General features: G+C 37.4%; 1 protein-coding gene and 1 long non-coding RNA gene across 2 annotated transcripts in view; both read left to right on the plus strand.

Annotated features, from left to right (window-relative positions):
* LOC130077157 (uncharacterized) overlaps positions 1–11,770 on the plus strand; it is a 42,959-nt gene extending 31,189 nt beyond the window's left edge. Inside the window, exons 12-15 of the mRNA XM_056242302.1 lie at positions 10,641–10,886; positions 11,017–11,179; positions 11,451–11,553; positions 11,660–11,770. Of these exons, the coding sequence (XP_056098277.1) occupies positions 10,641–10,886; positions 11,017–11,179; positions 11,451–11,553; positions 11,660–11,763 (616 nt within the window). The 3' untranslated portion in view covers positions 11,764–11,770. The remainder of the gene's footprint in view (positions 1–10,640; positions 10,887–11,016; positions 11,180–11,450; positions 11,554–11,659) is intronic.
* Positions 11,771–15,748: 3,978 nt separating this feature from the next.
* LOC130077175 (uncharacterized) lies at positions 15,749–16,228 on the plus strand. The gene is made up of 3 exons (XR_008805710.1): positions 15,749–15,844; positions 15,953–16,026; positions 16,129–16,228. It is a non-coding gene; the product is annotated as an uncharacterized LOC130077175 (long non-coding RNA).
* The last annotated feature ends 1,883 nt before the right edge of the window (positions 16,229–18,111 follow it).

Below are 18,111 nucleotides of genomic sequence, written 5' to 3' on the forward strand. Positions count from 1 at the left end.
ATTGTGTTCACATATTAGATGGGAAAAAGATTACAGAGGGATTTATGGATATCTACTTTTGTTATCCTATAAATCAGAATATTCTGTCAATAGCCTTAAAAAAAAGTTTTTTTCCATATTTTTTGAAATAAAATGTTATATAAATCGGGCTAGGAATAATATATTTACAAATCCCTCAGTAAATGTCTTCATAATATAACTAGGTACAAGAAAAGTTTGGTGTATATTGGTGCTACCGAAGTGGAGATTTCGGACTTTGAGTATGAGAGAACAGTCATTTTGAGAAAACGGGCTTTAAAGATTTAGCATCAGCCAATGAGATTGCGCATTTGCGCCCTTTTACTTTCACGATTGGTTGCTGATAAAAAGGAAATGACCATATTTGGATCCGACAACATTGTACAAGAGAGAGAGAGCTTTCTAACGGTGTGTGTGATGACAGGGTGCAGATCGCGATCGCGGAGCAACGGATGATTTACAACGCCAACTTTTGATGAATTTATGAGAAATCTACAGACGCAAACAGACAAAGTGTAGTAAAATAGAGACCTCAATGTGTATTTCGTACTTTTTTTTTGTTCACCACAAGTCTGAAAGAAGACATGTTTTTGAAGACAAATATCCCGAAATCTCAAAATTGACCAGTGAAAAAAACCCTATGTTTTTGCCTGCCGTGTCTCGCCTTAATGAGAAATTGAACAGGTGTTCCTAATAATCCTTTAGGTGAGTGTATATATTAGGGGTGGAACGCAGGGACGGATTGGCGATGATGTGCCCTGGGCACGGATGTCTCAAAGGCCCCCTTCACCAATTTTTTGGACAACAGTGGGCAGGCAAGCCAGGCATTTTGAGGGGACCCCCGAGGGCTGGTCATTTAAACAATCAGAAATGTTAATAATAACAGACGCAGCAACATCTCTGCATCCCCCAGTGTGGGGCCTCTCGCTCGTTACGCTCGTTATGCTTTTACCTTTTTCAAACTGGTGCAGCGCTTACTTGCGGTAGGTAGAAAATGCATGATTTGATTTGTTAAACATGAAAATAACTTATCCGTCTGGCATGGCAGCTCGCTCTAACTTTAACCTAGATAAATGCATATCCAAGTGCGTGTGCGGAGTGTGCAGCGCGCACTGCATGGCAGGCGTCGGCGCGAACACTTGCATTTTCCTATCAACAGTGGAAACAACTTGAAATAGGCCTACTCAATCTTTTCTGGTCATAGGCCTATACAGAAAAGAATAATGCATCAGTCGCAAGTAGCTACTTTTATTTTTGTAAACTCACAATAACAAGAAAACGTTGTGCTTTTGTAAAATAAAATAAAACAAACAGGGCGCGCTTTCATGGTCTCCGTGGCGTGAACTGGAGCGCGTCTCAAAAATGAACTGAAACACTGTGTAGCCTCACATACATGATGAATATTTCTATATAAAGCTTGAAATGTCCACTTTTAAACGAAAAAATTCGAATCGAAAGCAAATACCGGCTGACATATGATATGAAAGGTGCATTTCTCTCTAAAGGCGCATCCACTTTACAGCGGAGATATAGATATGATTGCAGCCGAGCCGACACTGATTTAATTTATTTATTTATTATTATTATTAAACAATAAAAATGCCTAGTTTTTTTCCAGACATATATTATCATTAGCCTGCTTTTGCCGGTGCTTTGAGGCAATATTTATGCATGCGCTTGCTTGAGCGTGGAATAGGCTATATGCCTCCACTCAGTATTTAAGCAGAAATTAATATTAACTTGAGATTAGTCGACTAATTGCTTAAAGGAATGACTACTAGTCGTCGACTAGAAAATCTTTAGTCAATGGCAATTCTAATCAATGCATTTAGGCTAGTTGACATTTATTTAGTTTTATTTACTAGCCTAATTCTAGTATCCAGGTCTTTACGTTAAATTAGTTGAGTTAACAATCAGTTAATGAACTAAAATAATAAAACAAAGATTAAATTAAGATGCTATATAGCATTGCTTGTTCCACCACAAAAGACACTTTTTAAGGTGACAATCCGTTACACATTTAAAGATTTACTGTATCTTGAAGATTGTTGTATTGTATTATATCTTCTGTTATAAAGATGAAGATTGACATTTCGTTAAAAAAATAAGCCCATAGGCTACTATTGTAAAACATAAACAACTTAGCCTATGTTCTGCCTTGGTTGTGGTTTTAAACTCATTTTTGTTTTGGTTTTTGAGTAACCGTCTTCTACGCGTGACTTTTATATTACGCAATGCTTTTCACTCGCCTCTAGATGTCCTTCTCAACAGCGCAGCAATACATTAAAATTATTTATTTGATTTATTTACTAGTTAATACTTTGCAACTGCAAAAAAATCACATTATTCCTCAATATTTAACACAATTTTACTGAAAATAAAAATAAAATAAAAATAATTATTTGAAAAGAATAGACACAGTACATTTTACAGGGCCCCCTGCTGGCCCAGTGCCCTGGGCAAGTGCCCAGTAGGCCCGTGCGTTAATCCGTGCCTGGTGGAACGGTATATGTATTCGTATTGAACCGAAACGGTACGGGCGTCACGGTTCGGTGCACGAATTTACACGGAGAATACACGGTATAAAAATAAATAACACTCGCGTGCAAATTAATTCATGTAATGCGGAACTACTGTTAGATACGCGGGTTCTTTAGGGACACATAATCTGTACCATCGGGTTAGCTCTGAACGCGCGTTCACTTCAAACGTTGCCTTTATACGCTTTGGACTAGCGTCGAACTAGACGCGAATTTGACGCTCTATTCGCGTTTGGTGTGACCGCACAATGAACAGGCTGCGATGTCAAGATTGCAATGCTGGAGTGTGTGTGTGTGTGTGTGTGTGTGTGAGAGAGACTTAACACACTTTATTAAAACATCTTAAAAACGAACACTTCATTATACTTCACACATCATATTGTAAAATGTTCATAAGAAAAATAAAATAAATTCCACTGAAAATGACCAGCATATATCACCAATAAACATTAATCCTCCTTCCTCAGAAAATGACAGTAAAGCTCCATTTACACACCATTTAAACTCAAACTCAAGCAAGTTATTTGTCATTTGAAAAAATCTGTTCCACTTTTATCCTAGATTCCACCAAAGCAATAAACAGCAGAACAACATCTATATTTCGCCCTTCAGCAGCGAGTCTGCAAGACTTCCAAATGGCTAATTTGGCTTGTCCAGTTATAAAATTTGCAACACTACACTGCTGTCTGTGCGCTCTTGAATAGCCTACTTGCAACCATATATAAACAGTGTCTTGTTAAAAACAAAACCTAAATTCCCAAATAGTCTTTCAAGCAACATAAATAATGGAGCCAATCTAGAACACTCAGTAAAAACATGAAAACCAGAATCTGGTAAAAAAAAAACAAAAAAAAAAAAACCAGTAGTACATTCAAATTAAATTTAGAAACATGAGAATTAGTAGGTAGTGCACAATGTAATAACCTCCACTGTAGGTCTCCAGATCGTTTAGGTAGTGCCCTTATAAAAAAGCCTCCATGAAGGAGAAAGAGCTGCAGGAACTGTTAAAAAATCTCTCCATTTTGTATCATCCCTGTCCTTAATTTTCTCAAAGTAATCTACTTTAACGCATAACTGATATAGGTCTCTTTTTCCTACCAGCTGAAAATCAAGTTCTTGTAACCTGTTAAATGTGAGCAGCTTTCCTACATGATTATCTTCAAAACCTACCTTGGGAGAAATAAATAACTTAGGAAACAAAACTTCAGAAGGACCTCCAGACAGAAAACTGTTAACAAACAGGAGGAGTGTGGAGGGAAAAGCCTCTTTCCACCCACCAATGAGCCTCTCCATCGTCCTGACTGATTTAATACCAGCCTGATTAGCAATCTCTATAATTGGCCTCCATTTTTTAGACAAGGTATCAATCAAATCTGAAACTTTTGTCAGTCTTTTCTCCAATTTTTTTTTTAACAATTATATTAGATGTACAAATGTTTTTACCCAATATTGAGTTGTAAAACAGTGGTTCTTCAAGGCCAAAATGATTATTTCCATTTCTAATCAATCTAAAACCTGTCCAGGAGTTTAACACAGAAGTATAACATTTTACATCAGCTGAAAACGTTCCATCATAAGAAGACATTAAAAACAAATGCCTATCAAAACAGAACCCACCAAAAGTTCTCAGCAGCGCCAGACCAAACGATACCCATGGCCTAAATCCACAGGGTAGAGTAGGCTCTGAACCGTCTTTAACCTCATAGCTTTAACCTTAGCTGCCAAATCAATCAACCCTTGACCCCCTTCATTGACTGGCAAAAACAGAATTGCAGGGGGAAGCCAATGGTAACCATCCCAGAGAAATTCAACAAAAGTCTTCTGCAGACGTTGCAACAAAAATTTTGGTGGGTCAAGCACATTTAAGCGATGCCACATCATGGAAGCTGCTAAGTTGTTAATAATGAGCACTCTTCCTCTATATGACAGTTGAGTTAGTATCCATCTCCATCTTTGTATACGCCCCAGAAACTTTTTCAAACATTCCGTCCCAGTATTTCTGTATATATTGGTCAGTCCCAAGGAAAATTCCCAGCACTTTAAACCCCTCTAGACTCCAGGAACAGTTCTGAGGAAGTACTGGAGGGCCTCCATTCTCCCATTCACCCAGTAAAAAGGATGCACACTTTTGCCAATTAATTCGAGATGAGGAAGCTTTCTGATAAACCTCCAAAGATTCTCTCAAAGTCCTGACATCCTGAGCAGATCTAATAAAAACAGTGACATCATCAGCGTAGGCACTAAGCTTAACCGTTTTCAGGTCTGAAGCAGACGTTGATATGCCACCCAAATTGTTTCTCAGTGCGACCAAAAAAGGTTCAATTGCAATTGCATACATGGATTCCTGAAAGACCACACCCCTGCCTTATGCCTCTGCTTACTCTGAAAGGTCTTGTAAGGGTACCATTAATTTTCAGCATGCCGTAGGTGTCAGTATACAACAGTTTAATATAGGCAATAATAGATGGACCAAAACCAAAAGCCTCAAGGCACTTAACTAGGAAACCATGATCGACCCAATCAAATGCCTTCTCCTGGTCCAAAGACACAAAACCAATGTCAAAATTTTGTATCTTCGCAAAAGAAATCAGGTCTCGAATCAAAAAAGGTTATCAAAAATAGTCCTTCCTGGAATGCAGTATGACTGATCTGGATGAATCACTGAGGAAATATACAATTTAACTCTGTTAGTTAAAGACTTTGAAAATATCTTATAGTCTACTCCGAGTAAGGAGACCGGACGCCACGCCAGCATCTAATGTCTTCAAGATCCCCCTTTTTAGGTAATAGTGTGACCACAGCTCTTCGTAGACTCAAAGGAAGTGTCCCTCTTTTAACCTGTTAAGCTTCAAGCCCACTTTTGAAAAATCCCCAGAAATGACATACCCAAACTGAAACAGATACAGTTCATGAACCCTTTGCACTAAAAGCACAAGTATGATCTCATTTGAAAGCTGACACCTGGTTGTTTATTGTAAATGTAGAATTAATTATTGTCATAATGAAAAAAACAATTTTAAATAGCTTCAAAGTTTTGTAAAGTTATTAGAAATTTATTTTTATGAAACATCTTCATGAAAATAAAATTGAAGTTGGCCCTGGAGCAATCTAGAAATGCACTGCAGCTAAAGCCACATGTCTGACCATTTTATATTTAAAATCTGAAAATGATAAGTATAAAAATCTGTATTTAGTTAAATGTTTTTCAAGATCATGTCAAATTACTTTATTTTGATTAGACTCTATTAGCAAACTGATGTTTAGTCATCTTCTGAGTCATCTATTCAGTCTATTGTCTCTATTGTTTTGTGGTGCCCCATTCAGTGTCAGTCTCCCCTGCACACATTTACACCTCTCCAGACTGGTTATTATGGCTCTAAATATGCATTTCTTTTGTCTGCATTATAGCTACTAACGACTGGCTATTCACAGGCTATTCATAGGGTTTCAAACCCTAATTTCTTTTATCAAAGTTCTCACTAAATATTTGAAACTGGTATCAAATGCACTGAAACATTTCAGTAAGCATTCCTATTTAGAAAAAAATCATAAAACAATAACTGCTGTTAGCAGGTGCACCTGGGCTAGCTAGCATGTTAGCTTAGCACACCATCAATACACGACCATTTATGAGATTAAAACCATGTTTGTGCTCCAAACTTACTATATAACGCAAGTCTAGTGTTTTAAATAATCTTCTGTGATCTAACTTGGCTTCAGATAAAAAAAAAATCCGACAGAAAATGTATTTTTTAGTGTTCTGAACGATGATGAAATCTATATCGATTAGCATTACATTATAAATATAATCTATTATTATGAAATACCTGGCATGGCTTGAAGAACACAGGTAACTCAAATATCATTGCAATCATGTTTATTGTCTTCAAAACATCTTTATCTGCATGTTACAGCGATCTCTGTCAGCTACTTTCTGTATCACTCAGTGACGTCCTGGAATGTCACATGACTATGGGTCTTCTTCATGATCCATATATGGACTTTTATTGGACATAATAGCGCCCCCATGCTATTGGTATGAATGGAAAACACAGCACATCTCAGTAAGAAGCGATCATAATGATTACATCGACGCATTTGGGTATAAATTCAATAAATATTATTCCTGTCTATAGAAATATGATGTGAATCTATGAGAATATATCAATATTTGTCCACATCTGCACATTGTTGAGCTAAAAGCCCTCAGGGACGTTGTTTTGTGAATCGCTGTCATGACGACAGCACGGAGTGTTTTTTATGAATGGACCGGCTGACGCTCATAATTCATATTAAAGGTATCGACTCATTTTTTTCATTTCATAACTCCTGACACAAATTAAGACATAACTGTCACTATAAGTTTCTCAGAATACAATAGTGGTCAAATACTGAATCTTGAGTCTTATATCTTTTTAATGATGTATAGTTTGTCAAGGTATAACATTAAATCTGATAGTATATTTGAACTAAATAAAAAAAAAACGCTTCAGTGCGCCGACGCTCTGGCAACGGTTAAGAGGTTTTAAACTCTCCATGAAAACAGCAAACAAATCCTTTCCGATGACTGGCCAAAAATGTTTATAAAACTCTGCATTAAGTCCATCCAATCCCGGAGCCTTTAACAGCAACAGATAGTTCATCAAGAACATAAAAAGTTTATCAAGCTTGGTTTTCTCTCCTTCCGAAAGCTAAGGTAAATCCTTAAAGAGAAGTTCAGCCATCTCTTCATCGCAAGGTTCAGCTCTGTAGAGATCCTCATAAAAAGATAGTGCGTAAGAAATAATCACATGACCATCAGTAACTTTCCTCCCCTCTGGAAGTTTCAAACAGCCTAAAATCTTCTTATCCACAGTCTTCTTCTCCAAGTTAAAAAAGAACGAAGTAGGAGAGTCCATGCTATTGAATGACGAAAATCTTGCACGGATCAGCGTCTCCTGGGCTCTTTCCTCCAGTAGATTTCCGCAAAAGAAATTTATTCTTTTTCAAAGACTCAGTGTCACTGTCCCCTTCAAATTTAAGTGAAAGTATTTCCTGTTCAAGCTGTTCCATCTTCATGTCCAGAAAACTTTTATTGTAAGCGGAGTAACTCTGGCAAAACAATTTAATTTGAGTTTTGCCAATATCCCACCACTGGCTCAAGGACTTATACTGTGTTTTACTCTCTCTCCAGATCTCCCAGAAATAAGTGAAAGAGTGCACAAAATTTTGATCTAATAACAATCTGTTATTAAAAGTCCAAAAAAAATTGTTACACGTGCTCTCTGCAGTAAAGAAATTAATAGATAAAAATGGTGATCAGACAAAGCAGTAGGAAATATACAGCTATTATAGAAATGATCTCTTTTGCTTTTTTGTACATAGATCCTGTACAACCTAGCCCCAGATACCATTTAGAATTTACTTTCACCCAGGTGTATTGCCTAATCTGAGGAAATGATTCTCTCCAAACGTCTACAAGATTGTGGTAAACAATTAAAGACCGAAGCACGTCTGCAGATTGACTGTGGGGCTCTTCATGATTCCTATCTAAAGAATGACTTAAAGTGCAGTTAAAATCTCCTGCCAGAACAATGGTCCTATCATGAGAGATGTCACTTAGAGCAGTTTTAAGTTTTTAAAAAAAATTAACACGTTCTGACCCAATATTGGGTGCATATACATTGACAAAAGAACAATTATTACCCTGAACAGTTACATCAACTCTCAGTAAACGACCAGAAATGAGTTCAAAGACACCAACAGGTTGCTCTTTATATTCAGGTGTCAGCAGTATAGCCACCCCTGCACTGACACTAGAGCCATGACTCAAAATAGCCTGACCCTTCCATTCACTCTGCCACTGTATCTGATTGTTCTCATCTGTGTGCGTTTCCTGCAGAAACACCACACTAGCGCTTTTCATCATTATATAATCAAAAAGACTAGCCCTTTTCATAGCATCACGACACCCATTAACGTTCAATAAACTAATCCTCAAAGGTGCCATGAAAATAAGTAAGAGAAAAACACACAATACAACTAATCGACAAGAGTTTTTAGATAACCAAAACATATTCATTTTTTACCTTGTAAGTTCAAAGAACTTCTAACATTGCTAAGAAGCTTCTTAAGACGGTACCGTTTGGGTTTGTCAAGCTCTTCCAAGGAAGCTTTTCTCATCGCCAAGGTACCAGACAACAAAAACAATTTTGCGTCTGGAAAATAAAACTCAATTTTCGGTTTACGGTGTCCTTTCGTTGTATCCAAAAGGTGATTAATCTGTTGAAGAGAGTAAAATTTTGTCTTACCTCCACTCCAGAGACGAACTCCGAATCCTCCGCGTCATTTCCCATTATCTCTGTATAGTCATGTTCGTTGTCAGAGTCATCCATTAAATCCACAGATTCTTGAGATAAAGAGTCATCTTTACTCGATTTTAATAAATCATCAGTAACGTTAATTGTATCGTTCTCAATTCCATCAGGCTTCGTTTGTTTTCCTTCAATATTCAAATCATTTACAGACATTGCCTGCAAACAAAGCATTTCATCGATTCTGAACTAATAAAAACAGTGTAATCTTTGCCATCGATGCTTAATTTCACTGACAGATTTAATGGATCACTATGAGAGTTTAAAATCATTAAAACCTGACGCCGGAAAGACATCACATGTCTAATCTCGGGGGTTTTACATCCAAGTATAGTGCTGAGTCTGCTGACTAGTTTACCATAACTCTGAAGTATTTGTTCTAATTTTTCGTTTTTAACAAACGGCGGTATGTTTGACAAAATAACTTTCTTGGCCGGGCTTGACAAAGGCAATACAGGCACAAAATTGTCCTTTATTACCAAACCAGTTTCAACCAATTCGTCCACCATTTTGCTTTCACTGAGGAAGAACACAACGGCTTTATTCATACGGGAGGCACATTTGATATTTGCACCACCGATCGCCGCACTCACGGCTATCAGGCAATCCTCCACTGACACCGCGGCCTCAGGCATGCATTTACAACCATGTTTGATGGTTAACTGTGAGAGATCCCCCGTTTCCGACCCCATGATCCCCACTCTCTGACCGAAGTCAGGGGAAAGCTAAACTAAACCTATTATCTGTAACTAGAAAAAAAAAAAGAAAAAAAAAAAGAAATCTCACTCAACCAGAGAGACACTTTCACTCCCGACAACCGGCTCCTTCCACACTCACTCCACATGGGAGAGAAGAGAGAGAGAGAGAGAGAGAGAGAGAGAGAGAGAGAGAGAGAGAGAGAGAGAGAGAGAGAGAGAGAGAGAGAGAGATCGAACAGTGGAAACATAAAAACAAACTCCGTCATTTTGTTCAGATCACTAAACCTGCCAAGTGTTTACTTATATTTGTGTACAATCGCAATAAAACACAACATTGTGCTTTTGTCACACTGTAAACTTGTCAAACTGCACCTACAACTGTCACCCAACCAAAATCACACACACACACACACACACACACACACACACACACACACACACAAAGCAAACCATATTTATCCAACTCCATTTCAAAACAGTCTGTGGGTCCCATCTTTTGGACATTCATCATATTGCATTGGTTTTCATTTCTTGTCCTCGGAGCACTAATCTTACACATTCTACATTGATTAAAAAAGAAAATCGATTGTGTTTTTAATGGTAGTATTATTTTATACAGAAATCAATTATTTATAATTCAGATGAGAATAATGTTACATTGTTAATTAATAATGTTAATTAAAATGAAGGAAAACAATTATATTGATCTGAAATATAGCAAAATTATTTTAAATTCAGGTACAATTACCAAACATATCGCAAGGTCTTTTTGTCTTTTTATTAATTTAATTAATAAACGAATTATATAAAACTATTGTCAGTGCTACAAATAAACTGGTTCTATGCCTTTATTAATACAACTTTTTTTTTAAATACAATGCCTTCTGCATTTTTGTTTTGCATTTCCCTCCATTGTACCGAAATTGTACCGAACCGTGACTTCTGTGTACCGTTCCACCCCTAATATATATATATATATATATATATATATATATATATATATATATTTTTTTTTATTTCTATTTCATCAGTATTGTGCACAAGACTCTTCCCGCTGGTGAAGGCAGATATCGGGTCCGGATGATCCCATATGAGGATGATGAGTTTACCCGGCCCTTCACTGGTAGAGTGGATGCAGAGCTCGACCAGGAGATGCATGTGGAAGTTCGTGTTGAGGGGGTCGACAGCCGCCAGTTCGCCCTGGTGATGGACACGTGTTGGGCTACACCTGTGAATGATCCCGATTACAGCCTCCGCTGGGATCTCATCCTTTCAGAGTAAAGCAAAAGATTTTTTAGGATTGCCTGAGATACTTTATCTCTCAGGATTTCAAGACAAAAACACAGGATTACATTTTTGTTCAATGGAAACAAAGAAAATAATTTGATTTGTTGATTGTCATTATAGGTGTCCCAATCCAAATGACGACACAGTGGATCTGCTGCAGAACGGCGTCTCGACATCCAGCCGTTTCTCTTTTGGGATGAATATCTTCACTGCAAACTCCACTAGGCTTTACCTGCACTGCGCTGTTCACCTTTGCCTTCTGTCAGGCAATCGCTGCTCAATGGTGAATTTACAAAACCTCTCCTAATGACAATGTTTTATGAGTAATTGATAATAAATGTAAAGTATCACTTTAAATATATATAAAAATGACTTAAGTTCTATATTAGATTGTCAAATGCTTCAGTGTTAGTATGTAAGTCTGCCTTTTTTTTCTGCTAAAATATATTTTTTTTCTGCCCTCTGCTGGAGACTTTCTGCAACTCTTTGTTTCATGTTTGTTCAGTGATATTTAACAGATTCACACAGCTGGATTTTGCTCTTTTCTCTATTAGGACTGTGGCTCTGGACACCAGCGGAGAGAGCGCAGGTCTCTGGACTTCCATGACAGTGCTTCCATATCCATGGGTCCTCTGGTGTTGTCTGAAGGGAACACAGGTGAACATTTTTTATTTATTTTAATCATTTGTAATAAAGGTTTATGATGATTTCTGTCATGAATACATTACATTTCACTGCATTGCATTATATTCCCTGTTCACAGATAAGTGGGTCCCAGAACAAGTGAAGGCATCTGAGGCTTCTTGTCTGTGTGGTTCTCTGATGCTGATACTTGTTCCTCTGATGAGTGTCCTCACACACTTTTAGCTTAGTACCGCAAACCAATGTACACATTTTACATGCCGTCTAATGCCATTTTAATGAATGTGGCACTGATGTCATAGTTTTGGGGTTCTTACTGTTTTCTTATCTCATGTAGCTTTTGTCTACAATAAATTAAAAAAATGACTTAATCAATTATATGATTTATATAGCCTACTACATCTTATTTTACTCAAGAGGATGTGCTACAACAACAAAGTCGATCAGATTCATGTTTATTTAAATCATGAAACATGAAAATGCAGCAAGAATAACGTGTTTCTGTTTGCAATTCTAAAGGCTTTGAAGAAAGTTGCAGCACTGGTTTAATTGTTCTTTAATATTAAGATAGGGCGAGGCTCAGCCATTGCTCAAATAAAAAAAAAAAAAAAAAAAAAATATTGTTCAGGTTTTATTTTTAATTGAAGAGAAACTGAATGTCGGGGTAGCGTGTGGCCAAAAATCATATCTCTGTAAAAATCATCACTCTCTAATATGTCAGTAATGAATATTGCAGCCTTTGTTGTTAACACTTTAATAAGGTTCAATTAATTTTACAGCATTTATTAAACAAGGTTAATGCTTATTAAAGAACATACCATTGTTATTGCATGATTGTGTTCTATGCAGTCTTTGTAAATTAGACTCTTTGCCATTTTTCTTGATATAGGCCTACCTATTAATCTGCCTAATATTAACCTGCTTATACTGTAGCTTGCAGTTTCCTAGCTGTTTTAAAAGACATTAGAGTTTATTTTAGGGGTTGAGTTGTAGGTGCAATAAAAATGTTCTATTTGTTTTGTTGTAATCTTGCAAGTTTGCACATCTCACAAACTCCATCTTACTTGACTAATGCATACATTCCACCCAGTGATTTTAGGATGGACTCTTTTAAAGCAAAAATTAATTAATAGTCAAACACATTAAAATACGGAATTAACACATTATTATACTTCCTATAGCTCAAACATTAGAGCATGACACTAGCAATGCCAAGACTAGAGTAGGCGCCCTCATAACTAAGATCCCATCATAGAATTTTGCGAGCGAGCGCGTTGGGGCGTTTAGTGAAACTGACGCTGTGACGCAAGCATATAGGCCTATAACTGCAGATGAAGTAAGACCGTAAATCTTCATTATGAGTCCTAATCATAAATACAGTGCTGTCGACCCCCCAAAACGAGCGTTTAAGGACACAAAAGTGGATAGGCAAATACACAAGGCAATAAGACGTCAAGCATCAGCTGGAAGAAGGAAGAATGGAGGTTTTCAGATTTTGTCGGTCTGTCTCTATAACTCGAGACAGCTATGAACTCGGCAGATAACTTCCCTCCGTATGCCTCCGCCTCATCCATTAACCTCTTAACCTTCTCCAGAGCGTCGGCGCACTGAAGCGTTTTTTTATTTATTTAGTTCAAATATACTATCAGATTTAATGTTATACCTTGACAAACTATACATCATTAAAAAGATATAAGACTCAAGATTCAGTATTTGACCACTATTGTATTCTGAGAAACTTATAGTGACAGTTATGTCTTAATTTGTGTAAGGAGTTATGAAATGAAAAAAACGAGTCGATACCTTTAATATGAATTATGAGCGTCAGCTGGTCCATTCATAAAAAACACTCCGTGCTGTCCTCATGATAGCGATTCACAAAACAACGTCCCTGAGGGCTTTTAGCTCAACAATGTGCAGATGTGGAGAAATATTGATATATTCTCATAGATTCACATCATATTTCTATAGACAGGAATAATATTTATTGAATTTATACCCAAATGCGTCGATGTAATCATAATGATCGCTTCTTACTGAGATGTGCTGTGTTTTCCATTCATACCAATAGCATGGGGGCGCTATTATGTCCAATAAAAGTCCATATATGGATCATGACCCAGATAGCAAAAAATATCGGCACGGCTTCTTTTTGCCGCCGGCCCCAAACTGTCGGCTATAGGTGCGCCCCGCTGGCGGAGATGAAACGTTTGCCGCCGAATACGTCACTCCCATTTCTTGCGAGATGCCGCCGGCGAACAGCCGCCGGGCCGCCGACTTCATTCTCTCTGGCGGTTGCCGCCGTCTAAATGAACCGCGGCCGGCTGGCGGCAAGCCGCATTGAAATCGACCAGCCATGTCATTGGCATGAGTGGAACTGACAGCATTTTAACTTTCACATTTAAAGCGATTATAATTATTATGTGAATTATATCAAATTTTGTTATTGTTGTTGCTCCAAAGTCATTAGGGTTTAGGCCTATAACAGATTTGACTCAGTCTGATTCCATGATAAGGTTTAGGAAAATACATTTAAATTACGTTGAAACTCTGAAGCGATTCAGTGATAGGCCTATGTAAAATATATAGAATTATTTTATTCACTTAAGGTTACAATTCTTTACATTTCTTTGATTTATGCACAATTGAGATGCACAAATAGTCCAAAAAGAATTCCTTTTGTAAAACTTACTTGGCAATAAATATCTTTCTGATTCTGATTAGGTTTTAAAATAAATATTTCATTCATGGTATGAACAATTTAGCAGAATAAATGGATGAAGTTAGACTTTTCACCAATGCCTGAAATCAGTGAACAGTGAAAGACATCTGCAACTTGGCCAAAAGCTTGGGTATGCTTTAGATTTTTTTTATTAATTTGCAACCATGGTAGCCTAATATTTATAATAAACATGAAAATCCCTGTTTTGACCTGAAAGATAAAGTGAAATATTTAGAAATATTTAGTCTCTCTGTCACCCCAGGAAATTTCGTTTATGTCTTTCATTTTTTTACAAGCTCGATTTTTTTATTTTTATTTTACCTTTTACAGGTAAGGGATTAATTTGCAATTGCGAGTTTTGCAATCTGTACAAATGTTTAAGAAAGTATTAAAGCACAAACAGAGAAGTAGGCCTACCTCCACCGGCCGAGAGGGGCAGTACCTAAAAAACGGAAGCAGATTTACCAACACAACAGTGGCCACTCGTCACACGATTTCAGTATTTGGAGAGGATATCCTATCTAGTCATTGACTACGATCTTTAAAGTAAGTACATTTTTCCTTTTTGTGTAACGCAATATTATGTTCATTTTTTACATTTTTAGTTCAGCTTTTTCAAATATGTTCTTGCCTTACTAGTCAAGCTAGTAAGTTAGCCTTGTTTACAAAGTTTTCGTCATGTTTCTGACATAGCTAACGTTACTTAGTTTCTTCCTGGCGTTAGTTTTTTCTTTTCTTCTTTTAACTATATTTACGTATGTTTATGCAAGTGTGAGTACTACAGTATGTGGTTTAAGATAGTATTGGTCAGTCGAATAATTAACTAACTTACGTAACCAAATCCTGAAGGACAATTCTCCCGCCCACGTGGGAATGGTAAGGTTAGCAAAATCTTTACAACAAGAAAGACTGATCAGTATAACTTGTGTTGTTTTCTAACTAAACATAATGATGTTTTGTTTGATTCGACAACCATGCTGCTAGTCTAGATTAATTTACAGTGTTAGCTAACACATGCTGCTTCGCCTTTTTTACTCACTGAATTCAAGCATGTTCGACATGTTGAAATGTATCTAGCTACAGTAGATCGCCAAAGCTTTACATCTAGAAAGAAAGCTTTACATCTAGAAAGTTTAACTTTTGGTGTTTTCTTACAAAAATAACGATGTATGTGTGTGTGTGTGTATATATATATATATGTATATATGTGTGTATATGTATATATGTGTGTATATGTATATGATTGTGTTTGTCTGAACATGGTTTTCTGTTGATCCACTTGTGAAAATGACTCGTTTTTTGAAGGGGTGAGCATTTTAATGTTATTGATTTTGCCTGGAAATTAATCAAAAAGTATACTTTATGCAAAATGTTCTTCTATTTTAGATGGTTCACATTGTTCAGTTTATCAACGAGGAGGATCTGCCATTTGCAGTGGTTCCGCAAGAGTGGCTCAGCGAGAGCATGTGCCATTGGCCACCATTTAACCTCAGCAAAAAGACGAAGGCAACAATTTAGCCATCCTCTGCACACCTCCACACAGCACCTGGGAGAAACATCATTTTAAGTTCATGAAGGGAGCAGGTAAATGGGTCTGACTTGTGTATTTGATTTTCCTGTATTTCATCTGTGTAATTTATTTTCTGTTTATTGTGGATAACTGACTCTTTCATTCATTATTCCCTACTCTAGAATCTTGGAAGTCTCAAGAAAAAAAACTCTAGAAAGATGCATCGATTCCAGAAAACCAGGAAAATGCTGAACTGGTATGTAAAATCTATTGCTGTTATGCTGGATTTGTGATCCTGCCACTAAACTATACCATTTGTTAGATTTTCAAATTTCTGTTTCCTCTTTCTCGCAACCAGGTTTCTCCCCAGTAATCCAGACTCCACTTCACAGAGCCAAGAGTTTGAGTACAAGTAAGTGATGTTATTTGTGAAGTTTTTTTGTCTTGGAAACTATTGCTTCTATTTGAAGTCGGCATGAACCGGAAGTTACAAACGACTTTTCTCCAGTGTTGTGACGTATTTAAAAATGAAACGGTATATTGAACGGAGGGCAGGGTTTTACTCTAGCGCTCCTCTTCTCCATCTCTGCTCATAGCACGGTTTGAGGGGAGTTGCCACGCCCTCGCGCCATAGCACATGACCGGAAGAGAAGAGAAGTCGTTTCGAGGGGGAGGGAAGGGTAACGTATTTGATTAAAGATTATAAGGCTACATGAATTTTAAAAGAATAATGAAGTGCACAGATAAATCATTTATAATAAACACTACAATATTACATATAAAAATACGAATTGTAAAATCTTATTTCAAGAGCAGGTGAAGCAAGTTCAACAAACAATGTTGAAGACGTTTGCTTGCACTGAGCAATTAGGTACAACTTGCAAACAGCACCTGTGGCTGTCGGTTTAATTCCCACTGGGGCTACCTGTACATCTAGTAGACCTAGATATAAAGTAAAATTTAAGATTGTATACTGCATATATTACAGTCTGAATCCTTAGCCTTTCACATTTTTATTTATTTATGAGAAGCTTCAGAGAAATGTAATTTGTAACACTTTTTTGGATTTTCAGCTTGGTAGGGGATAAAGCATGTTTTAGAGACATGTTCCTGAAGACCATTGTTCAAAGTAAGTTGGATATTTTTTTTTTATTTAAGTAGATGTGTATGTCCTATTGTCCTCATGCAGTTCAAATTAAATGACAGATCTGTATTTTCTATATTAGCCATCCGGAAGGACCCGGCAACCCAGGATGCACTGATGAGGCGGTCCAGGTTAACGTTACACGTTACCTGAAAGGAGCATCTGACCGTGAAGGCAGAAAAAGGCGCCGCACAGCTGAGAGGGACCCACAGCCGACCACTTAAAACTAGACTGACTACTGACACCCCAGAATCACTGACAACTGGAATCCTTTCTTTATCTTGCAGTCAGTAGAATCAAGACCCCTAAAGAAGTCAGAAGTGTCAGACACTCACTCACTGTGGAAATTACTTTCTTTTTTTCTTTTTCAAATAAAGCTTGTAAATCCTTGTGCCACAGGTCAGCATTGCCGTTATAATGGCCTATTCTACTCCAGAGCTTTACTATAAATTACTACCACTTATCATATTGTTAGAAATGGCTTGTAAATGTAGTTATACTTTTATTTATTTGGTATCTTGCACATTATTTGGTATCAAATATCCTCTTTACTTGTCATAATGTTTACTGGTAATTTGTTACCCTAGAGCTGTCCTTTTTATATGAAAACTTATTGTAAGTGTTGTAATTGCAGCCTTTTGAATCCAAAATTGAATTGGAAACCTGCATGTTAGTATATTGATTTATTTATTTTTCTGTTATGTTTCAGTGATCTGAAACATCTTGTTTAAATGACAGTTACTGTACTTTGAAACGTGGAATAAAAATGCCAATTGTAAATTTGTCTGGTTTGAGCAATCATTATTCTTGATAAACTACATGCTATAAATAAAATATATATATATCTAGCCAGAATAAGCGGCGGCAGAGCGCTCGAAAATAGCGTTTGCCTCCGGCGGGCCGCGGAAGGACGGCCTTCAATATAAAGCGCGGCGGAACGGCGGTTGGCCCGCGGGCCGGCCGCTTAACGAAGGCGGTAGGAAGGCGGCTGCCGCTTTTAAAAAGCGGCTGCCGCCGGCGGTGCGCCGTCCAACGTGTTTGCGATGTCGCCATTCTGACGCTTCTACTGCCGCCGGAGAACCGACGGTGGTCCGCCGACTCATTGCTATCTGGGGAAGAAGACCCATAGTCATGTGACATTCCAGGACGTCACTGAGTGATACAGAAAGTACAGAGATCGCTGTAACATGCAGATAA

This window comes from Rhinichthys klamathensis, unplaced genomic scaffold (genome assembly GCF_029890125.1).
Source record: "Rhinichthys klamathensis goyatoka isolate OS25496 unplaced genomic scaffold, OSU_Roscu_1.1 h1tg000721l_1, whole genome shotgun sequence".
Classification (NCBI taxonomy): Eukaryota; Metazoa; Chordata; class Actinopteri; order Cypriniformes; family Leuciscidae; genus Rhinichthys; species Rhinichthys klamathensis.